This window comes from Brachyistius frenatus, unplaced genomic scaffold (genome assembly GCF_029030835.1).
Source record: "Brachyistius frenatus isolate BFR_SWC_R1_liver_20210118 unplaced genomic scaffold, ASM2903083v1 Contig_238, whole genome shotgun sequence".
NCBI classification, from domain to species: domain Eukaryota; kingdom Metazoa; phylum Chordata; class Actinopteri; family Embiotocidae; genus Brachyistius; species Brachyistius frenatus.
Window position 1 is genome coordinate 194450 of NW_027210837.1, and position 22519 is coordinate 216968.

A 22519-nucleotide genomic window follows, 5' to 3' on the forward strand; every position below is an offset into this window, starting at 1 on the left:
CAAGAAGAAGGAGTAACGTGTGTGTGTGTGTGTTGGGAGGAGGTGGGTGGGGGGAGGTCAGTCGACCGTGACAGACTGATGGAGCTGCATGTCGTCACGTGGCTGTATGTAAAGCAGTGTGTGTGTGTGTGTGTGTGTGTGTGTGTGTGTGTGATGTGGATGTCATTGTCATTTCAGAGGCGACTGCAGACTCGGCTGACCTCATGGGCCTGGTGAGTACGACCTCTCTGACCAGCAGGGAACAGGAGACTCCTGTAAAGACGGATATTAAAATCATTTGAAAGGATTTGTATGTCAGTCTGAGCCATTTATTAGAAGAAAACCAATCCTGCCGTGTGTTTGGAGCTCTTGAATGTACACAAACGGTCCTGTAAGCTCTTCATGTGAAGGAATACTTTCAACATCATTTTAAAACTATATTTTGTGAAGAAATATGAAGCGTTGGGACTTCCTGTCCGTCACATTAAAGGACATCTGAGGTTTTCTCCATGAATGTCTGTTGCAGACATTCAGGGCTGATTTTACCATGAATTCTTCTTCAAAATGGCTCATAACTGATCTATACTATTAGTAAACAATTTATTTATCATTGGTTCCAACTTATTAACCCTTTCTGCTGAATATGGCTGCAGTAGGAACAAAATCAAGTTTCAAAATAAAATAAAAGCTCTATAATTGGTAGGGTTTGTGATATTGTGGCTTGCCAGGTTTTGTTGTAATTTAAAAAAGGAAGCTCCTTTCTGACTCACTGAATATCTTGGAAGTACTGTTGAGGTTGAGAAGTGCTGAGGCAGCATGTGCGATAAAGATCGGGCCGTCGTGTTTTTACATGTCGATATCATTTAAAATGGTTTAAAGAAAGTTGTGAAATGGTGAAGCTGCAGACGGACTGTGTTCCTCTCAGTTTGTGCTGAGTCACTCGTTTGTCATTTTCAGAAACATTCCCAACCCAAGCTGTTCCCGGGCGACATCGTGGAGTATCCCAGGAACAAGTACTTCTCTCACTTCGGGGTGTACTACGGGGAGAGGGACGGCGTTCCCTACGTGGCTCACCTGACATGTCGAGGTCGGTGTTCACCTGTCGCAGGTCGCAAAGTTCATCTGGAATTCAGACCTTAAAGTAAAAAAAAAATTTTTTTTAAAAGAAGCTTTTTTTCCAGCAGAAATTTAATATGAATTCATGTCTTCTTCCACATGTAATATTTCTATTTGTTTCTTTAACACGTTCTTTCTTTAGGCTTTGTGGGGGTTTATTATCTGCGCTAGCTTTTACACAGATATGATGATAATACAGAACATGTTGCTGATAACCAAATAAGTCGAAGGAAAACACTGGAAATATCATCTTTAGTATCACTGAAGTGCTGTTTATTTATTCAGACTTTTAGGGCTCAAAAAAGTGACGAAATCTGTTGATTTCTTCTGGAAAGCCCTTTTTGAAACACTTGCTCACCGGATATAAGGTCTCTGTTTCATGCTTGAAGCTTTTCAAAATGCTTCCGATCGGCAACTTTTCAGATAAATAGTTTTATAATAGTTTATAAGTTTTATTTTGAAAATCAACCGTTTTTTAATCAAATCAAGTTGAATTTGATCTTGATTGTCTTATTCTTTACACTGTAAGATACGTTTATGATTTATTATGACTGATCAGAAAGATGTTTTCACTGTCTGTCAGATTCAGACTCCAAGCTCCCGCTGTTTGGCCGAGCTCTGAGGTCAGAGGTCAAACTGGATCCGCTGGAGCTGCTGGGGACGAAATACAAGGTCAACAACATGCTGGACGACTCGCACTCAGCCAGAGACTTCCACGGCGTGGTGAAGCCCGGCATCGACGACATGATAGGCCGCGACGTCACCTTCGACATCCTGTTTCACAACAGCGAGCACCAGGCCACGCTCTTCAGATACGGAGTCAAGAAGTCGGAGCAGGTGAGTCGAGGGAAGCCCCGCCCACATTTCATGTACCGCCAGATGGCTCACAGCTGCCTTCCCTCCATCCATCCCTGTGTTACAGATCGAGAGGGTCTACGAGCACATCATGCCCGCCTGGAAGAAGCTGTTCAAGGAGAAGCAGCTGTGAGAAGAACGGCTGCAGTTCTCCTCTCCACCACCGGAGGGCGCCGATGTTCTCAGACGAATTCAGCGTGTCGAGTTTCAGTTTTCAAAAGATTTCCACACCAACAATGAGGACATAAAAAAAAAAAGGAATCTGTCCTTCCTGCTTTGTTCCCTCCTTTCTTTCCTCCTTTGTCTACTTCTGTCCTTCATTCTTTTTCCTTTCCTTTCCTTTAATCCTTCCCTGCCTCCCTTCCTTTCCTTCCCCCTTCTTCAATTACTTTTCCGATTATTCTTCTTCTCATTAAAAAGGAGGAAAAGTTCCCGTCATGTTGACCAAACCTTCAGTTTTTAACATGTAACAGAAAGAAAGAACACCTGTAAGATTGTAAAGTCTTTACTACAGTTAAATTCAGAAGGTCGTGTGGTTTTCAGACAAAGTTTGAGACATTATTTTGTCAGATTATCATCTTTTATTCTCTTTATTTTTCTGCTGTGTTTGCTGGATCTGTTCCTGTGAAACATTTCTCTTGTTTTCTGTCGTGTGATCAGCTGTTCATTTTATTCTTTCAGGAAACCTCCAGCATTTTTATTTTATTTTAATTGGAACAAATTTCAGTTTGCAATCAGATGAAATAAACTTTTGATTGACAACCCTCTCGGATACCTTCCTTTCCTGTTCCCTTCCCTCCTTCCCCTATTCCCTCCCTCCTCACAGATTGGTTGCCACAGTAACGTCTCCAGTCTTCTCGCGTGTCTTTTTAAGCCACGATATCAGGATGTTGTTAGTCTCCGTTGGCTTGTCCATCTGCATCCAGTGTCCACAGTCCTCGATGTGTCCTCTGCTCAGGTTGGGGATCTGCGGTTCACACATGAGCGACGTCACCTTCACCTCTAGAAAAAAACCTCATCACTCATCGACTGTCCGGCGGCCGTCTTTCTTACCAAGTCCTCCATCCCCTGGGACATGGACGGCAGCAGGATACTGTCTTTACCCGCCGTCACCATCAGGGCCGGCATCAGCAGCTAACACACACACACACAAAGGAAACATCCCATTCACACAAGGAGAAAGTTTCAATTCTGGGAAATGATTTCACTGCAAACTCTGCTCCTACCTAACCTACCTAACCTACCTAACCTAACCTATGATGATGTAACCCACTTTAGTTTGACCAGCAACTAAAGGGTTAACTATATATATTATTGCTTTTCTATTATTATCTTATTATCTTATTGCTTCTGTATGCTGCTGTAGCGAAAAAATGTCCCCTCGGGGATTAATAAAGTAACTACCGAACCGAACCGAACCTAATCTAACCTAACCTAAACTAAACTAACCTAACCGAATCTAGCCTAACCTAACTCACACATGCAGTACCGACGTTGACCAGAGGGGCGCTGTGGTGCACGTCGGGAGATCAAAGCCTTCTCCCGAAGAAGAGCCTCCACGTCTCCAACAGCAGGTCATCATCTCCATGAAGATCTCATCGGTTGGTTTCTGCTCTCTGCTGTTGAGGATCTTTATTTATTTGGTCGTTAACCAGACCGACTCCGGAGGAAGAAGTTTATTAAAGTCGGACAAGAATCTCCGGTGAGTGAATGCGTGGCTAACAGTTATCCGTTGGTGCAGAGCTACAAAGGAGGACCGTTGTTTAGTTGTTAGTTGGGTTAAAGATACCGATCAGGAGAGAAGAGAACAACAACCAGTCGGAGATAAAGATTAATTAGTTGATGAATATGATTTTACGGGGTTGATATCTGTGGTTGTGGAGCTACATGTACGCGACGGGGCTAGCTAAGCGCTAGCTAAGCGCCGGTTGAACCGAGCGGGAACGATGACGTCATGTTCTTGTTTTAGCGCCAAAAGTAAAGGTCAGATTGAGAACAGCTGTTGAGTGTGTTGCTTAGCAACGGTGGACGTTTAAATAATGGCTGTTAGGTTTAAGTGATAGATGTCACTGAGACATGAGGACATGTGTGTGTGAGATATGTTTACCACAGTGAATATATTTTATACATACATATATATATATATATATATATATATATGTATATATGTATGTGTGTGTGTGTATACTATATTACTGGTCATTTACTGTTACACCAACGATAGAGTTTATAAATTACAGTAGTGACATCGTATTAAATTCTGCTGTATGCAGATTGTTTTTGTTTGTATGGATCTGTGATGGAGACAGCGATCCCCAGAAACCTCCACAGAGCTGGAGCTGAGTGACCCTGTGACCCCTGATCATCTTTGGGCTTCTTGGATTCTCCTGCAGGAGCACCGAGGAGCAAAAGATTGAGATCAGAGTTAGTCTGAGAGCCTCCAGACATAAACTACCGGGTAGTAGACTGGAAGACGAGAGACTGAAACTGACTGACTGAGAAATACCAGTATTGGGGTTATTACTTGAATTTGTTATTTTTCTTTTATGCTGTTCCCTTGATTTTCTGTGCGTGTTAATCACTATAATAAATTGCAGTTCAGTTCCTTGTTTTAAACTGCAAACATTTTCCGTGTTTCATTCACTCCCAGAGCGACCTAAAGACAGGACTAAACCTAACACAGGAAATATAGTGTGTTACACAGACTACAATGTGTTCAGGGAAAAAGTCCCTGAACACATCTCACTGGTTTCCAGGAAGATTGGGACAAATTATTTATTTTCCAGCACATTTACATCACTAGAAAATGATGAATAGAAATCCAGGTTTTCCCAGAATTCACCGTTTTAAAGTCAGATAAAAGAGCGCTGTAACGAACCTTCGCTGCGGGTCGGGAACACATCCACTTCCAGTTGGCGTCAGTATTTCGATACCAGTTCAAGGGTCTCCTGTGAGAGCACAAGAGGATTACTGACTGACTGGAGCTATGAAATATCTACTGGCTTTACAAGCAGAAGTCACATAAATGGACCTAATGATGTAATTTATGATGGAACGGCTCTGTAAAAGTTCTGCAGTAGTTTGGGTGACGTCCAACCAACCGTCCAAAACCTGAAATATTTAGTTGAAAGACAAAAAAACAAAAACTGCGGATGTTTCACCGGTCCTTCAGACTTCAACCCCAGGATGTCACTTATATTAAAATTGGTCCAAAACTAAGAATGGGCCGTCAGCGTCTAATTCACCTGAAGCCTCCGTCTTTGTACCGGCTGACGTAGTACTGGAGGTCGGCCTCCGTCAGCATGGAGCTCCGGGGAATTTCCTCCGGCAGACCCACAAACAGGCCGCCTGGAGAGCAACGTCACAGCTGTTAAAGTCCCGACTGGTGTCAGAAGAACAAGCAGAGCGCCAATGAAGATGTAGAAACGTTCTCACCTTGAGCTCGGACTCCTGAAGAGGTGAGGGCAGGACGACTCGCCTGAGACACACACACATTCATTTGTAGGGAGATCTCTCTGCTGTGTGTGTGTGTGTGTGTGTGTGTGTGTGTGTGTGTGTGTGTGTGTGTGTGTGTGTGTGTGTGTGTGTGTGTGCGTGTGTGTGCATTCACTCACTTCTTCACTGCTGCTGAAGAACATGATCTTGAAGGTCCTCTCCAGATCCTTCTCCAGCTCGGCCTCTGCAGCTCCCTGTGAACCACAAACACTAAATGTTACACGCTCATCTCCGAATGTCGACTTTATTCTCGACAGTTCGACTTTATTTCAACTTTATTTGAGGAGTGTTGACTTTATTCGTAACATTGAGACTTCAGTTTGATTTATTCTTGACATTTTTATTTTATTCTCAAAAGGCACAATTAAAAACATCTTCCCGAACGCAGCCCTGATCGTCTTCACTCAGATCCCTCACCTGTCCGTAACTCCCCTTCGTACGCACGGCGTGATGTGAACGATGTGACTCACCGGCTTTTCGAAGTAGAGCTGGTAGTCGAACGCGGGGATGTTCTTCAGTTTCTCTGCAGGTGAAGTGGACGGATCGACGGGGAGCAGAGGAGTGTTCAGAGACGCCACCGCCCTGCACACGCATGTCAACACACTTTAACATCACACACTAACTGGATCTTTGTGTGTGTGTGTGTGTGTGTGTGTGTGTGTGTGTGTGTGTGTGTGTGTGTGTGTGTGTGTGTGTGTGTGTGTGTGTGTGTGTGTGTGTGTTCACCTGACTCTTTCAGGGTGGTACTGGGCCATGGTCCACGCCAGGGAGCCGCCCCAGTCGTGACCCACCAGGGTGACCTGCGGTACGGACTGGAAACGGGACAGAGAGGAGTCAGCTGGACCCAACCTGAGCCGGCAGAGCGCCGAGTCAGCAGGTATTACTCACCATCTTGTCCATGAAGATGATTAAATCCTGAAAGACAAAACAACATCATGTAAAGTTCTTTAGATTTTTCATGGCCAGTATTCACAGCAGTGAATCAGAGAGTTTGTACCTTGCAAAGCTGCTCATGAGAATATTCCTGGATGTCTGTGAAAGGACGAACAACACATGAATCACAGCTGATGAACACAGTTCAGAAGTGGACATAGAGCAGTGTGTGTGTGTGTGTGTGTGTGTGTGTGTGTGTGTGTGTGTGTGTGTGTGTGTGTGTGTGTGTGTGTGTGTGTGTGTGTGTGTGTGTGTGTGTGTGTGTGTGTGTGTGTGTGTGTGTGTGTGTGTGTGTGACCCACCGGGCGGCGCCGTGGACTCTCCGTATCCCTTCATGTCCAGAGCCAACACCCTGAAGCCTGCTGCAGCCATGGCCGGGATCTAAAGACAACATCCACGTTGTCTCAAGCTCTCGTAACATCTCCATGGTAACAGGAAGACGCAAAGCTCACCTGGTACCTCCAGGAGTACCAGCTCTCAGGGAAGCCGTGACACAGCAGAACCGGCGGGCCGCAGCCCAGTTCCACATAGTGAGTCCTCACGCCAGGCTGAGACACAAAGAAGACTCGCTGTGAACTGTTGGTCGAGTTCTCACACGTCAACGAGCTGTTACACCGACACGGATATTTACCCTGATGGAGACGTAACCGTGGGACACCTCGTCGGGGCTGCAGGACGTCGGAGGACCGGCTGCTCGGACCACCTGAAAAACACAGACGGATGAGGAAACCAGTCCAACCACCATCTCCTCCAACCTGCACGCCGGTCTGTACCTCCACCCCTGTGAAGCGGGACAGATCGTCCAGAGCGACGTCCAGAGTGTCCACCCTGATGGCCTTCATGCCGGCTGCTCGAGCCGCCTTCACGCCCTCCTCATCCGCATCCACCCACAGCGCCTGAAACGAGACGCACCGCTCGGCCTCAACATCTGACTCCACCTCTTTTACTCAAACCTGATATGGATGTGGTGCTGTCCTCCACCTGTTGTGATGTCACTCCCAGGTGCTGCAGAGCGGAGCTGAACATGGCGGGCTCAGGGACTCTGTGAGCGGAGCGGCAGGACTGGAGGACCAGGTCAAAGTGGGCGCCAAGCAGAGAGAGGAGGCGGGCCGGGCGTTCTGCAGACGGGCTGTCGTCCAGCCAGTGGTTGGCCAGCACGGCTGTGAGTAACCCTTCAAAACGGGAGGTTGATCTATGTTTACTTCTTTCCCACAATGCATTTCAACAAGCTTTACAGAGCAGGTAGGGACTCCTGGAGGTTTGTTCGGTATTTTTACCGTTGCGACGCAGACGGGCCGCTGTCCTCAACACCGGCGCTCTGACGTCCATCATCGCCGCCCCGAGCTCCTCTAGCAGGCCTCTGGCCGACCAATCAGACGGCAGGGTCACACCCCTGACCTGCGCCTCCTTCACACACTCGGCCTCCAACGCTGGGATCATCTACACACACATTTAGCCCCTTCAGCCCCCATCAGTAAAAACAAGCAGCGAAGAAGACGTGAAGAGAAACCGTAAATATCTTTCCGTACCTGAGAGAGTGTCAGGACGCCTCTCTCCGCCCGCATCATGGCGCCGTCCTTCTGGGACGCCACGCTGGACAGAAACCCCCTAAGGACCACAGCGTTAATCTAACCAGTCTCTCACATCACACCAGACAGACTGTTAACGCCCAGCGAGGCGTGTAATACACACGTCAGTCCACTAGAGGGAGGCGTGTCTCTGTGATGCACGGCACCGCTTCGGCGTGAGGAGACGTCGAATGACGACTGAGACACGTCAGGTAGTTGAGGGACGTCCTCGGGCGGACATGAGGACGCCATGCTGGAGGTCAGGGGTCAAGTCCTGACTGCTGACCCTGACTCACTGCCCTCTAGTGGACCGGCAGCTGTATTACACACTCTGCTGTGATACTGGGGTGTTTCTCCACTCTTTACCTGAAAATGGCCGCCACGACACGGTCACACCGATCGGCGAAAACAAATTCACGATGCCGAAGACACTTTTCGGTTCGTCTCGGTGTGACACACAAGTCCAACAAATTTGGTGCATGTCGGTGAAACGAGGTGCCGGAGCTGCAGTTTAGGGGGCGCTGGCGAGCCGTTTGGCCACGCCCACTCGCAAAACACATCACATGTATCGTCTCGCCACGCCGGATGTATGTGACACGTTTCGTGAGGTGTCAACCATCCTTTGACCTTAAACATCAACTTCCTGTGTCACGGCGAGACATCCAACTTTGCCGCATCGTCACGGCGACGCCCATTGACAAAGTCGAACGAACGTCTCAATATATCATCAACTACATGTATGAAAAGTGTCATTTCCGGTGGCCACCAGGGGGCGCTATGACTATGAGTGAATATTCCCCCACAGGGGTCTTCAGGGCGGGGCTGTTATCATACCTGTGATGTTTGGAGAAGGTCGGTCCATGTACATAAGATTTAAAGCAACTCCTAGTTTCATGGCGAGACCTCAAAATGGCCGCCTCTCACGGGCACACGCATCGATGAAAACGAATTATTTAGACAACTTTTAATCCCAAACATGTTTTCTATCCAGAGAAACTAAATTCAAGTCGGTCGGACCAAACCCCTCGGAGGAGTTCGACAAACTACAACGTGTCAGAGTCGCCCAAAATGGTGACTAAATTCAAAATGGCGGACTTCCTGTCGAGGTGACGTAACGGTCCGATGTCACTTTTTTGTGCGTCCAGGTGTGATACACGTGTCCACCGGATTTGGTGAATTTAGGTAAATGTGGCCGCCGGGGCATCTCTGTAGGGGGCGCTCTCGAGCCGTTTGGCCACGCCCACTCAAGAGACTCCACTAGAATAAGACATTTTTCACCGGGAGACAAATGAGAATTTACTTTCATGAGTTTTTGAAGATGATAAAACCTCCAAAAAGGAAAATCAACATTAAATAAAATAAAATTAAACAAGTGTTCCACGCCATCGGTGGCCGGGCCCTCGTGAAACAGATCACGGCTGCACAGTTCACAGCTGTTATCTTACCCCGGCAGGTTGTGCAACTCCTCCAACTTGTGGAAAATGTCTTCGGGTCGAGAAGACACAGCGACTCCCCAGAAGTTGAACAGGACAGCTTTTCTGTCTTCCATGTCCAGTGAGTGTGAGCGCAGGACGTCGAGTCTGTCTGTCTGTTCAGGACCGTTGTTCCTCTTCAGAGACTCCGACCTTTGAACAGACCGGCTGCAGAGCCGCCCACTTATCATGCACACTCACGTTTCACCTAGAAGACATCCAGTTGGACCGGTCCACGAGACAGACCAGAGACTTTGTCAGGACTTGCATTGAAACAAAACAAAAAAACAGCAAATCAATAGAAGTTATAAAAAGTGAGTTATTGGCTTCAGTTAATGTCAACAGATTTAAACAACAACAGCTCACTGACCTCAATGTCAACAAATAGACCAAACTATATAACATGTTTAAAAGAGTGTAAAATTTCTTCTCAACTACAACAATAAAAGTCTGATTACACATGAATCAATAATTACTCTGTAGTATAATATATTAGTATGTGTAATACACCTCTATCAAAGTAACTTTTGTCATTTTAAATAAGTTAATTTAGTAAAGTAACTGCCTTCTGTGTGACTGATCAAAGTACAAACCAACGCGAGATCGGCGCAGTATCGCGAGACTGACAGGTTGAAACAGGTGCATTGTGGGGAGCTGTTTCTGACGCCGATCAGTTTATTTATTTCTCTCTGAAATATTTAGTAAAATGTCCGGTTTGCTCGACTTTGTTTAGGTCGACCGTGTAACAGACGTTTTCCCGGAGTGTGAGATGGAGGCCGGTGAAGGTAAAACAGCACTTTAACCAGCTGCAACACAAGATGCTAAGTTAGCTTCCGCTGCTAACGTAAATAAAGCCGCATCTGCAGCGTTTGTTTATTTCCATTCCTGTATCCACGTCAGTATTTATATAATAACATGCTCTCTTTTTATGTTGACTTGGCAACACCTGCGATGTGTAGTTTTTCCGCTCTTTCTGTGATCGATTAAAGGATCAGATTATCATCAATTATTAGTTATTCGTGGCCTCTCGGCCTCCGTAGTTATCTGGTTCAACGTTAAATCTGGCAGCAGTAATACAATCAGTGCTTTAGATGCTGTTTTGATGTCTCGTGGCCAGGTGTCAGCGCGGCCACGCCCACAGAGGAGATGAACGGAGCTGGGAACCTGATGGACTTCCTGGACGAGCCTTTCCCTGACGTGGGCACCTACGAAGACTTCCACACCATCGACTGGCTGAGGGAGAAATCCAGAGACACGGACCGCCACCGCAAGGTGCAGCATCAGTTCTCTTATTTACTGGTGTCTTGAAGGCACCGTGAGACGTAGTAAAGACAAAGTGTGAATGAAGTCCTCTTCGTTTGTGTCAGATCACCAGTAAGAGCAAAGAGTCCATGTGGGAGCTGATCAAGAGCCTGCTGGACGCCTGGTCGGGGTGGGTGGTGATGCTGCTCATCGGCCTCCTCTCAGGTCAGTCAGGGATGACGACGCTCCGTCGCCTTAAAGAAACAACACGTGTGAGGAAGGAGACTAATTTATTCATTGAGCTCCTGTGAGCAGAGAGGAAGGAGAGCAGGTTAATCAGGGTTTTTACGGGAGTCCTGCTCCTCCTTCAGGTACGCTGGCCGGGGTGATCGACCTGGCGGTGGACTGGATGACGGACCTGAAGGAAGGCGTGTGCCTGTCGGCCTTCTGGTACAGCCACGAGCAGTGCTGCTGGACCTCCAACGAGACCACGTTCGACGACCGAGACAAGTGTCCTCAGTGGCAGAAGTGGGCGGAGCTTATGACGGGCCACGCTGAGGTCAGACCCACCGCTGCACACACATCTTTAATGCAGCCAAGTCACTTTATCTAAAGAAGTTTAACAGACAGAATAAACGTGTCCTGACTCTGACATTTAATTAAAAGCTGTTTTATTGCTGAATCAGACGTGTGAAATCCCCTTTGATTGACGCGTGGTCTTGTTTCAGGGGGCGGGAGCGTACGTGTTGAACTACTTCCTGTACGTCATGTGGGCTCTGCTCTTTTCCTTCCTGGCGGTGTCGCTGGTGCGGGTGTTCGCTCCGTACGCCTGCGGGTCGGGAATCCCAGAGGTGAGACGTCGAACGGGATCAAAGGTGGGATATTTTTCACCGCTTTCTGACACTTGATCATTGTCACGTGACTGTTTGCTCAGATCAAGACGATCCTGAGCGGCTTCATCATCCGGGGCTACCTGGGGAAGTGGACCCTGCTGATCAAGACGGTCACCCTGGTGCTGGCGGTGTCGTCGGGTCTCAGTCTGGGGAAGGAGGGTCCTCTGGTCCACGTGGCCTGTTGCTGCGGAAACCTCTTCTGCAGCCTCTTCTCCAAGTACAGCAAGAACGAGGGCAAGCGGCGAGAGGTAGGAACACCCGGTAGCTGTTGTTGCCATGGCAACAGGTGGTCCAAGGTGAGATGCTGACAGAGTGTGTTTGTTCAGGTGCTCTCGGCGGCGGCGGCGGCGGGAGTGTCGGTGGCCTTCGGCGCGCCCATCGGTGGAGTTCTGTTCAGCCTGGAGGAGGTCGGCTTGGTGTCTTCATGTTGATGTTTTCTTTCTTATTATTTCCCTCTGAAACCATTTGTAACCGTCGTCTCTCCTCCAGGTCAGCTATTACTTCCCTCTGAAGACTCTGTGGCGTTCGTTCTTCGCCGCTCTGGTCGCCGCCTTCACGCTGCGCTCCATCAACCCGTTCGGGAACAGCCGGCTGGTGCTGTTCTACGTGGAGTACCACACCCCCTGGTACATGGCGGAGCTGGTGCCCTTCATCCTGCTGGGCGTGTTCGGCGGCCTCTGGGGGACCCTCTTCATCCGGGCCAACATCGCCTGGTGCCGGCGGAGGAAGACCACCCAGCTGGGGAAGTACCCGGTGCTGGAGGTCATCGCCGTGACGGGGATCACCGCCGTGCTGGCGTTCCCCAACCCGTACACCCGCCGCAGCACCAGCGAGCTCATCTCCGAGCTCTTCAACGACTGCGGCGCGCTGGAGTCCTCGCAGCTCTGCGACTACATCAACAACCCCAACATGAGCCGGCCGGTGGACGACATCCCGGACCGGCCGGCCGGGCCCGGCGTCTACAACGCTCTGTGGCAGCTCGCCCTCGCTCTCGTCTTCAAGATCGTCATCACCATCTTCACCTTCGGCATGAAGGTCAGTGCGAGGAAGAGGAGGAGTGCATTTCTTATTTCTAAAACTTTGATTGGAGGAGTCACGTTTTTTCTTTCCAGACTTGAGTTGATGTGATTTCTGCTGAGTGTGTTTCAGCTGCAGCTGACCGGACTCTCCGTGTCTCCTCAGATCCCCTCAGGCCTCTTCATTCCCAGCATGGCGGTCGGAGCGATCGCCGGGCGGATCGTCGGGATCGCCGTAGAGCAGATGGCGTACCACCACCACGACTGGATCATCTTCAAGAACTGGTGCCGGCCCGGCGCCGACTGCGTCACTCCGGGCCTCTACGCCATGGTGGGAGCCGCCGCCTGTCTGGGTGAGTGGACGCGGTTCCCGTCGCCGAGGTTTCACCTCTCCAGTATCTCTCGGCCTCTCTGGTCTCACATCATCTGGTTCGATGGTTAAACTGCTTTAAAATCAAACTCTGGTCCAGTTCTGATTCTTCTTTTTATCGCAAATTCATGTCTGGATGACTTTTTCCACATCAATCACTGAGTTTATGAAATGTCCATCGCCGTCATGGCAACGACTGAGAAACAGAGTAACTCTGTAATACAGCAGATGTGTTGCGTCCCCTCAGGCGGCGTGACCAGGATGACCGTGTCCCTGGTGGTCATCATGTTCGAGCTGACCGGCGGGCTGGAGTACATCGTGCCCCTGATGGCCGCCGCCGTCACCAGCAAGTGGGTGGCGGACGCCTTCGGGAAGGAGGGCATCTACGAGTCTCACATCCAGCTCAACGGCTACCCGTACCTGGACGTCAGGGACGAGTTCACCCACCGCACGCTGGCCACCGACGTGATGCGGCCCCGCCGCAACGACCCCACTCTGGCCGTCCTCACCCAGGACACCACCACCGTGGAGGACGTGGAGACGCTCATCAAGGACACCGACTACAACGGCTTCCCGGTGGTCGTGTCCAGAGAGTCGGAGCGGCTCATCGGCTTCGTCCAGCGCCGGGACCTCACGCTCGCCATCAGTGAGTTGGCTCAAAGTTTTCTTTTGGTGACGGAGCTCAGTGACTTCACAGCTGCGGTGTCACAGGATGAGGCCGTAGAGTGAGTGTGATGTTGTGATGTCCACAGAAACTGCCCGTCAGAAGCAGGACGGCGTGGTGAGCAGCTCGGTGGTCTACTTCACCGAGGACGCGCCGCAGCTGCCGGCCAGCAACCCGCAGCCGCTGAAGCTGCGGCGCATCCTGAACCTCAGCCCCTTCACCGTCACCGACCACACGCCCATGGAGACGGTGGTGGACATCTTCCGCAAGCTGGGCCTCCGCCAGTGTCTGGTCACCAGGAGCGGGTAAGAGCGTCTCGTGTGTCACCGTGACAACCAGAAGAATTCAGAGACACCGCCTCTGCCTCTGATTGGCTTTTTGATATTGTTACCCCGACATGAGCAGTGACCTCTGACCCCCGTCTGTGTCTCTGCAGGCGTCTCCTGGGCATCATCACCAAGAAGGACGTCCTGCGACACATGGCCCAGATGATGAACCAGGATCCAGAGTCCATCATGTTCAACTAGCATTTCCTCCACCGATGGTGTAAATAGGTGAAACCGGTGCGATGCTACTGTACTGTAACCTGTGAAAAGTCCCTCCCACCTCCTGACAGGCAAGCCCCCCCCCCCTCCCACCTCCCCCCGTAGTGACCACAGCAGTGACACTAACCCTCAGAAGATCCATACAGAGTCGCAGCTGATCTGTGTGGCCGACACTACCGAGACTTTAGCATGTTTTAAATCATCTTTATTTCTTCAGGTTCAACAGCCGTTTATTTATCGCTGCTAGTTCAATTTAAACATTTAAAAAGGGAAAATCGCTGAATTTAAAATCAATCATCTCCAGTCGATCTGTGTTTGGATCCCAGCAAATATTATCTCATTCAGAAAAGGTGTGTTTTAATTAAAGATGTTCAGTAAATGTAAGTAAAAACATTCCCACTGATTTCAACTGATCCCACTCCAGCGGTGGTTACCATGGCAACAGTGATGTGAACCTTCCTCAATGTCACACCGTCTCACGATTGACAGAAAAATCTCAAACATTTGTAAAAACTCAAAATATATTTACTTTCCAGTCATAAAAGAAAGAAGAGACGAGCAGGAAATGGTTCCAGTGGCAGGTAAATGATCTGATGGATTGTTCTTAACTATGTTAACTTACCTTTGATTAAAACAGAACCGCACCTGTTTGGATGATGTCATATTCAGGTGAGATGATCAGACACGTAGAAAGCCTGCAGGGGTCTTTCAGAATGGGAACAAAGCTGAGGTGAAGCTCAAACCTCCAATTTTATTTAACCTGTAAGAGTCTGTTGCACTTTGGTTGTTTTTGTTTTGTATGTTGCTGCCATATTTATATGAATGACACCTCCAAGTCTGTTTTCATGTGACTGGCTTCAGAAACGTCGTGTCTGCAGCAGTGTCGGAGGACTGCTGGATTTATGGCGTCTCCGGCCGATTGAATGGTTTCAGAGAGCTTTCCAGCGACTCTGCCGACACCTTCGGGGGGAGTGAACGCTCCTTCGCTCTCCGGAAGTAAAAAGAAGTGTCAAAAACAAAAGGAGCACATTTGGTCTGAATTGTAACGCCGGCTGATCCTCGGGCCGCTGCTGTGGACTGACCGTGTTTCTGAGCATTATTAAGCTATAAAGAGTTTTAAAGTCAACATATCTGACAGCCGTTAAACTTTTCCGATGGTACGAGAAGCTCCGGTTACAAACTGAAACGTGAAGGAGAAGTTGAGCTGCAGAAGGAAAATGACTTTCGTCACTAATATTTCCAGCTTCTTTCCAGCGTTCAGTGTTTCCCTCCTCTCGGTCGCTTCCTGTGTTGTGATATTTGTTATTGTGAAAAAAAACCTCCCAGCTGCTAACGCTTCACACAGACTGGAGGTCGGAGGTCACGCACTCCACGGAAGGTTTTCTTTTTAAATGCCAAGAGAATGTATTTAAAAAAAATTAAAAAAAAAGAAGTGTTGTATATAGTGAGGATTTAATTTTGTCACTCATGTCGAGCCCTGCTAATTTTTTATTTGAAGTATTTATCAAACAGAAAATCACACATTTGCACTTTTTGTTTTTTGTAAAAGAAGTCTGAAAAATAAACCGTTTTATTTCAGATGGGCAACGAAGATGCTTCGGTTTCATTCTTTATTTTAATGTGTAAATCACTTCATCTTAAACAAACTGCCATTTAACAGCAAACAGAAAATCACAAAGTCTCAATAAAAACTGTTTCTTAAATCACAAAAAAGTTCAGAATTTTCTTTCTAAAATATCCTGGATATAAAAGCACCTTTCATAAGTGACACTAAAACAGCAAGAAAGGAAAATGATGTTCTGTCACTTTAAATGGACTGATAATCAGCATTGAGTTTTTTATTGCTTCTGTTGGGGGCTATTTCCAGGGTGGATTCATCCTCATTTGGAGCTCTACTGAGTGTTTGAGGACAAAATAAATGGGATTTATTGAAAAATGTAAAACATCAACGGACCTTTAATAGAAAATGTAGAACTGGAATCGTCCACCAGAGGGCGCTGTTTCACCTCATCACACAATTCATTCATTTTCTTTAAGATGCACCAACATCCTCAGCAGGACGCCCAAAGACCCAAACAGAAATCAACGTTTATTACAAACATCTTCCAAAACTACACCAAAAAAACCTGTCAAATATTTTACAAACAACACGGAAACTAAACTTATAAACATTTCTTCACACGTCATTAATTCCTCTAACATACTGCAAGGCTGAGAATCAGACACCTCCTCCTCTTCCTCTTCCATCTTCCTCCTCATCCTCAAGGTTTTCTGCCCTCCTCATGGTTTGGGGCCCTCCTCCTCCTCCTCCTCCTCCTCATGGTTTGGGGCCCTCCTCCTCCTCGTCCTGCTCATGGTTTGGTGCCCCCCTCCTCCTCCTCATGGTTTGGGGCTCCCCCCCTCCTCCTCCTTCTCCTTCTACTCATGGTTTGGGGCTCCCCTCCTCCTCCTCCTGCTCCTCCTCTTCATGGTTTGGTGCCCCCCTCCTCCTCCTCCTCATGGTTTGGTGCCCCCCTCCTCCTCCTCCTCCTCCTCCTCATGGTTTGGTGCCCCCCTCCTCCTCCTTGTCCTGCTCATGGTTTGGTGCCCCCCCCTCCTCCTCCTCCTCCTCATGGTTTGGGGCCCCCCTCCTCCTCCTCCTCCTTCTCCTTCTCCTCATGGTTTGGGGCTCCCCTCCTCCTCCTCCTGCTCCCCCTCCTCCTCCTCGGTGGCCCTCTCCATGTCAGAGTAATACTCCAGAGCTCTGCGTACCGGCTCCAGAATATGTTGCTGCACAACAACTCGTCAGTTAACTTCATAAAGAAAGAATCATTCCTGTCAATCATCATCAACACATTTTAAACTGTCGATCATTTTTACCTCCATAAAACATTTCATTTGTACTAATAAGGACAAAAGTGACCGTTTAAAACCTTTATTTCTATTAATCTGCCAATTATTCTACAAAATGTTTGAAAATGACTATTTATTGTGAGAATACCTTTTTATTTGAGAAATAAGCTGAAGCTCTGATGCATTGTGGGTGTTTGTGTTGATTCCTGATGAAGCTGCGGCGGCGGTGAGAAGTGTTTTACCTCCAGACAGGGGAACATCTCGGTGAGCTCGGTGACGAGCGGCAGGAGGACGAACCGGATGAAGTTGGTCTGAGAAGACGGCCGGCACACTTTGTCTCTGTCCATGAACGGAGTCACCGGGAGACCTTTGAGTTTCTCTGTGTCACTCTGCACAACCGAAGCACACCAGAATCAGCTGACACGTCTGTCGGGACCATCATTGAACTCTCATGAACTCTCAGTCCCTGTTCTCGCTTTCAAACGGCTCATCTTCCTCCAAACAGCATGAAATGTGGATATAATGGAATAATTTTAGTGCCTCCTCTGACACCAATTGATTTGGAGAAATAACTGTAAAGACTCTTATTTTGAAATTGTATTTAAGGTGTAACTAGATCCATTGAGGATAAATGGATAGTGTTGTGTTTTCAGGTTTCATGAGACCCCAGCAGGAAAGTTAATGACCCCTGAGTATCTCTGAGGCCAGCTGTTTCCAGTCACTTCCTGTTTATTGATGAGTAAAGCGACCGATAACAACCTGGTTGAAGAACTCCTGCAGCAGACAGTCCAGCCAGGGCTCGGCGACCGCCATCGGCCGGGCCTCGTTGGAGACGTCGCTGACCTTCACCATGATCTTCATGAGCTGGAAACAAGGACGCAGAAGGTAAGACAGTTTTGTCCTGTTGATATGACGTTCTTTTCAAAATAAGAGCTGGAATTTCAAACGGTACATTTAGAACGAAATGAAACAGCAGTCTTGTAGTTGATTTTATAATTTGTACGAGTACATTAAGGCCATTTGATGCGTTCCAGCTGAGAGGAGAAGAAGAAGTTATCTTAGATTGAGCTGCAAACGAAGAATAAAACTAGAAGTGAGTGTAAACGGTGAGATGAGGAGCTTCAGCTGTCTTCACCACTTCCTTGTGGTCCTTGTTGGTGAAGTTGAACACCGGCTGTATCATCTTGAACTTGTTGAGGATTTCGTTGTGTCTCGCCATGTCGGTGGCCAGAATGCATCTGAAAACAAAAAGCTAAGTGAAAAACTGAACCAGCGACTTGCTGACATCAGCACGGACGAAGGGAGCGGACGTCTTACTTGATCATTCCTCCCCGGATGTATTTGTACTGCTCACTGGTCATGTTTTTAAGGATGTTGCTCTCTGGCTGCGAAGGGAAGATAAATGTACATTTGAAGTCGAATAATGTGCAGTAATATTTACAGGCTAACATGACGAATAACAAACTGCTCTGACTGAGCTGATGTCACATGAATGTTAAAAACAATCTTACATTCAATCAGTGTGCTATGAAAACAAAATCCATCAGGTTAAAATCAGCACTTGTAATTTCCACCAACCTTATTACAATCTTTTCTTTGCTGCTCTGTAATTTGAATATTATCTCTTTAATGATCCTTTTAGAGTCTTTAATGCGTCGTGTGTTTTGTACCTTGGACAGGATGCCGAAGGCGACGGCACAGTGGTGGTTTTCCAGAGGAGAAATGTCGTTGTAACGAAGAGCCAAGTCGGTCTGAGCATTAATCTGTGTAAAAATAATAATAATAATAATCCATAGAACAATAAAGAAACACCTTGATTATAAGGCAAACATCCTACACAAAGCAGAGAGGAGACCTGGTAGACGTTGTTGTAGCCGGGGTGGTCGAGGTCGTGGCACAGAGCCGAGGTCAGCATGATGAACAGGTCGATTCTTCCCAGTTTGTTCCTGAGGTCTGCCAGCCAGATCAGCCCGTACATCTGCAGAACCAGAGGCCGGCAAAACATCCGTGGCACCAGTAACAGCAGGGAAACAGCAGAAAGAAACCAGTAACATCAGAAAGAAACCAGTAACAGCAGAAAGAAACCGGTAACAGCAGGGAAACAGCAGAAAGAAACCAGTAACATCAGAAAGAAACCAGTAACAGCAGGGAAACAGCAGAAAGAAACCAGTAACATCAGAAAGAAACCAGTAACAGCAGGGAAACAGCAGAAAGAAACCAGTAACATCAGAAAGAAACCAGTAACAGCAGGGAAACAGCAGAAAGAAACCAGTAACATCAGAAAGAAACCAGTAACATCAGAAAGAAACCAGTAACATCAGAAAGAAACCAGTAACATCAGAAAGAAACCAGTAACGGCAGAAAGAAACCGGTAACAGCAGGGAAACAGCAGAAAGAAACCAGTAACATCAGAAAGAAACCAGTAACAGCAGAAAGAAACCGGTAACAGCAGGGAAACAGCAGAAAGAAACCAGTAACATCAGAAAGAAACCAGTAACAGCAGGGAAACAGCAGAAAGAAACCAGTAACATCAGAAAGAAACCAGTAACAGCAGAAAGAAACCAGTAACATCAGAAAGAAACCAGTAACATCAGAAAGAAACCAGTAACAGCAGGGAAACAGCAGAAAGAAACCAGTAACATCAGAAAGAAACCAGTAACAGCAGAAAGAAACCAGTAACATCAGAAAGAAACCAGTAACAGCAGAAAGAAACCAGTAACATCAGAAAGAAACCAGTAACATCAGAAAGAAACCAGTAACAGCAGAAAGAAACCAGTAACAGCAGAAAGAAACCAGTAACATCAGAAAGAAACCAGTAACATCAGAAAGAAACCAGTAACATCAGAAAGAAACCAGTAACAGCAGAAAGAAACCAGTAACATCAGAAAGAAACCAGTAACATCAGGAAAGTTACATTCCCATGGCAGTTTTTTTTAACTGTATTTATTAATTGATAATATTATCGTACCATCTGAGTGACACAGAAGCAGTGCTGGAAGTTGTGGAAGGGGATGTTGTTGTAGTTGCAGTACACCTGGAACAGGAAGTTCTGCAGGACGTGCAGCTCGATGTGGAACGCCGTGAGGAAGTCCAGGTCGGTGAACATCACCTGCAGCAGCACCAGCATCTCCGCCTCCTCCCACTGCCTGCAGCAGCACACAGGTGGGGGCAGCGCGCGTGTGTGTGTGTGTGTGTGTGTGTGTGTGTGTGTGTGTGTGTGTGTGTGTGTGTGTGTGTGTGTGTGTGTGTGTGTGTGTGTGTGTGTGTGTGTGTGTGTGTTTCGATGTGTGTGTGTTCTCACCAGTTGTCAAAGATGGGTGTTTTCAGATGCTCTCTCACTTCCTCTGTCACCTGCAGCGAGCTACAGAAACACAGAAAGCCGTCACATGGAGCTGAGACCTTCTAACGCGGGTTGGCACCGGACGGACGGCTCACCTCATGTTGAGAAACCTCATGCGGACCTGCTGGCGCTCCTCCTGCTCGCTCGTCTGAGGCCTTTTGGGCTTCGGGGGGAACGCGGAGAGCTGCTGGTGGCCGTCCTCCTTGAAGAGACCCATCCAGCTCAGGTTCTTCACGCTCTGACGGAGAACATGACACTTCTTCATCAGACTGAACGAGGGCTGTTTATTTGGGGACTGGAGCTGTTGTACTTCCTGATGCTGCTCCTTCACATTAAAAGCCTTCAACCCAGAGAGGCTTTAGTTGTGAAGCAGCTGCTGGACAGGACCTGTCACTGAGACCTCTGTCCAGTGAGCCGCTGGCTGATTGTGCAGGGTTCAACCAGCTGTTATCAGAGTGTGTTTCACAAGATGAACGTGTGCACGGTGACCAACCTCCAGCTTCCTCTTGAAAGACTCCACTTGGCTCTTCAGCTCACAGATTATGTCCGGACTCTTTCCCACGTCCTCGAGGACTTTGCTCTCCAGGTGATGCAGCCTGAAGACGGGAAGCAGGTACGGTTAGACAGATAGAAACTCGTGTTCCCAGTCTGTAAATAAATAATCAGATAGATGGATTCATAAATCTCTGAATGATGCACTCACCTGTACTCCATGTTGTCCAGCTGCGGTGACACCGACACACCTGCAACGACACGCCAAGCTGAACACAACTGTTCTTCTCCAAGATAGAAACCACCCTCCGAAGCACTTGATGACAGTATCTGATAATAATAATGTAGTCGTAGGGTTTTAGAAATACAAACTCACATCTCAACCGTTTCTGAACATTTTATCTCCTTCAAAAAATGTCCCTCACTGCCAGGAAACAAATCTGACGGAACAAAATTAATCAGTCTGTTTTTTCTATAAGATAAAAACACCCATTTAACTACAAGTGGAAGAAGATGAGGTGTTCCAGAACAACACTGAGGACATGACTGAGAAGAGAAGATCTCTGAAGATCTAACGTGGATATTTTAGATTTAAATGACTCTCTGGAGGCCGCTCACTCTGCAGGTCCGACGCCACCACCTCCAGCCGGTAGCACGACTCGGTGCTGTTGGCCTCCAGTCGAGGGGAGATGTTCACCACGCTGCCGCTGGGGTTGTACATCTTCAGGATGTGGTGAGGTCCCACCTCCGCCGCCGCCCGGAACAGATCTGTCACAGGGACATTTCACCGCAACTGGTCAATTTAAACTGGAGCTTCCTCTCATGCAAGACATTATAAAACACTCTTTATTTATAATATGATTTATTTCTGTTGCATCATCCTCATGTGATAATTCTGATATTACTCTTAGATTTATCTGCAAAAACATAATTATCTGACAGATATTTATTACGACAAGCAGCAACTTAAAAAGCAACAATGCAGACATGTGCTGCTAAAAAAAGTATTGATTTAGTTTGGAGGATTTGTTTTCTGACTGATTTCTGACCAACAGAAGCTCCAACCTTCTTCAAACTCAGTTCATCAGCTGCAGTAAAAGGACGTGTGAGATTTAAAGGACGTTGCAGACCTTTATTCTGTCTTCTACATGATGTTAAGCCTTCCACCTGCAGGACAACATTATAGGTCAAGGGCCCAGTTGTCACATGGTTCATTCATGGCTGTGTCAACAGAACAAAGCCCTTTAAGGAGGACCTGTCAAATCCACATGGAGGTCAGAGCCTCACACCGAAGCCACAGGAACATTCATGAACGATCAGAAGCTGGCGTCCGGTTTCCCACCTGCACCTGTGATCACACCGGATGTTGCAGGGAGCAGAAGGAGGTGCACAGTCACATCCATTCACAGGAGGATCAGCAGAGAGCTCTCTCACCTTTGACATCTGCAGCAGAGCAGTCGGCTCTGAACTCAGCTCGCTCCAGCTTCCCGTGAACCGTGAAATAAATGATTTTTGTTGTCATCCCGGAGCCACGTGGGACATGACCTGCTCCACAACTGAAATGAGACCTCTTGCCACCGACGTTACACCCTGAATGTGTGAAGGAGCCACCTGCGGGTGACAGAAGGCCCACCCATCCGCTCCTCTCCCTCCTCTCCCTCCTCCCGGTCCGCGGTGTAGTTCTCAGTCCGGCCGGCAGGGGTCGCG

At 47.8% G+C, this 22519-nt stretch overlaps 4 protein-coding genes across 4 annotated transcripts; 2 read left to right on the plus strand and 2 right to left on the minus strand.

Annotated features, from left to right (window-relative positions):
* Positions 1–99: 99 nt before the first annotated feature.
* Positions 100–2712, plus strand: plaat1l (phospholipase A and acyltransferase 1-like). The gene is made up of 4 exons (XM_069720303.1): positions 100–212; positions 937–1066; positions 1679–1932; positions 2018–2712. The coding sequence occupies exons 1-4, from the start codon at positions 204–206 to the stop codon at positions 2081–2083; spliced, it is 459 nt and encodes a 152-aa protein (XP_069576404.1). The 5' UTR covers positions 100–203; the 3' UTR covers positions 2084–2712.
* Positions 2440–9544, minus strand: ephx2 (epoxide hydrolase 2, cytoplasmic). Its single transcript, XM_069720301.1, has 18 exons — positions 9392–9544; positions 7908–7986; positions 7656–7818; positions 7360–7550; positions 7152–7274; positions 7010–7081; positions 6831–6926; positions 6681–6759; positions 6443–6477; positions 6334–6360; positions 6172–6257; positions 5916–6027; positions 5565–5639; positions 5386–5428; positions 5196–5298; positions 4829–4898; positions 3004–3084; positions 2440–2917 (listed from the first exon to the last, which is right to left on the minus strand). Exons 1-18 carry the CDS (start codon positions 9493–9495, stop codon positions 2771–2773), a joined length of 1686 nt encoding a protein of 561 aa, XP_069576402.1. The 5' UTR covers positions 9496–9544; the 3' UTR covers positions 2440–2770.
* A 502-nt stretch (positions 9545–10046) lies between these two features.
* LOC138633841 (H(+)/Cl(-) exchange transporter 4) lies at positions 10047–14710 on the plus strand. The gene is made up of 12 exons (XM_069720305.1): positions 10047–10203; positions 10536–10690; positions 10786–10885; positions 11032–11219; positions 11389–11511; positions 11595–11801; positions 11880–11960; positions 12043–12588; positions 12736–12922; positions 13187–13585; positions 13692–13908; positions 14040–14710. The coding sequence occupies exons 1-12, from the start codon at positions 10188–10190 to the stop codon at positions 14128–14130; spliced, it is 2310 nt and encodes a 769-aa protein (XP_069576406.1). The 5' UTR covers positions 10047–10187; the 3' UTR covers positions 14131–14710.
* A 2093-nt stretch (positions 14711–16803) lies between these two features.
* On the minus strand, positions 16804–22517 carry LOC138633866 (high affinity cGMP-specific 3',5'-cyclic phosphodiesterase 9A-like). The gene is made up of 14 exons (XM_069720372.1): positions 22247–22517; positions 21431–21580; positions 21024–21063; positions 20814–20916; positions 20416–20558; positions 20282–20341; positions 19949–20126; positions 18836–18958; positions 18651–18743; positions 18298–18365; positions 18116–18218; positions 17740–17844; positions 17223–17369; positions 16804–16917 (listed from the first exon to the last, which is right to left on the minus strand). Exons 1-14 carry the CDS (start codon positions 22332–22334, stop codon positions 16804–16806), a joined length of 1515 nt encoding a protein of 504 aa, XP_069576473.1. The 5' UTR covers positions 22335–22517.
* Positions 22518–22519: the final 2 nt, after the last annotated feature.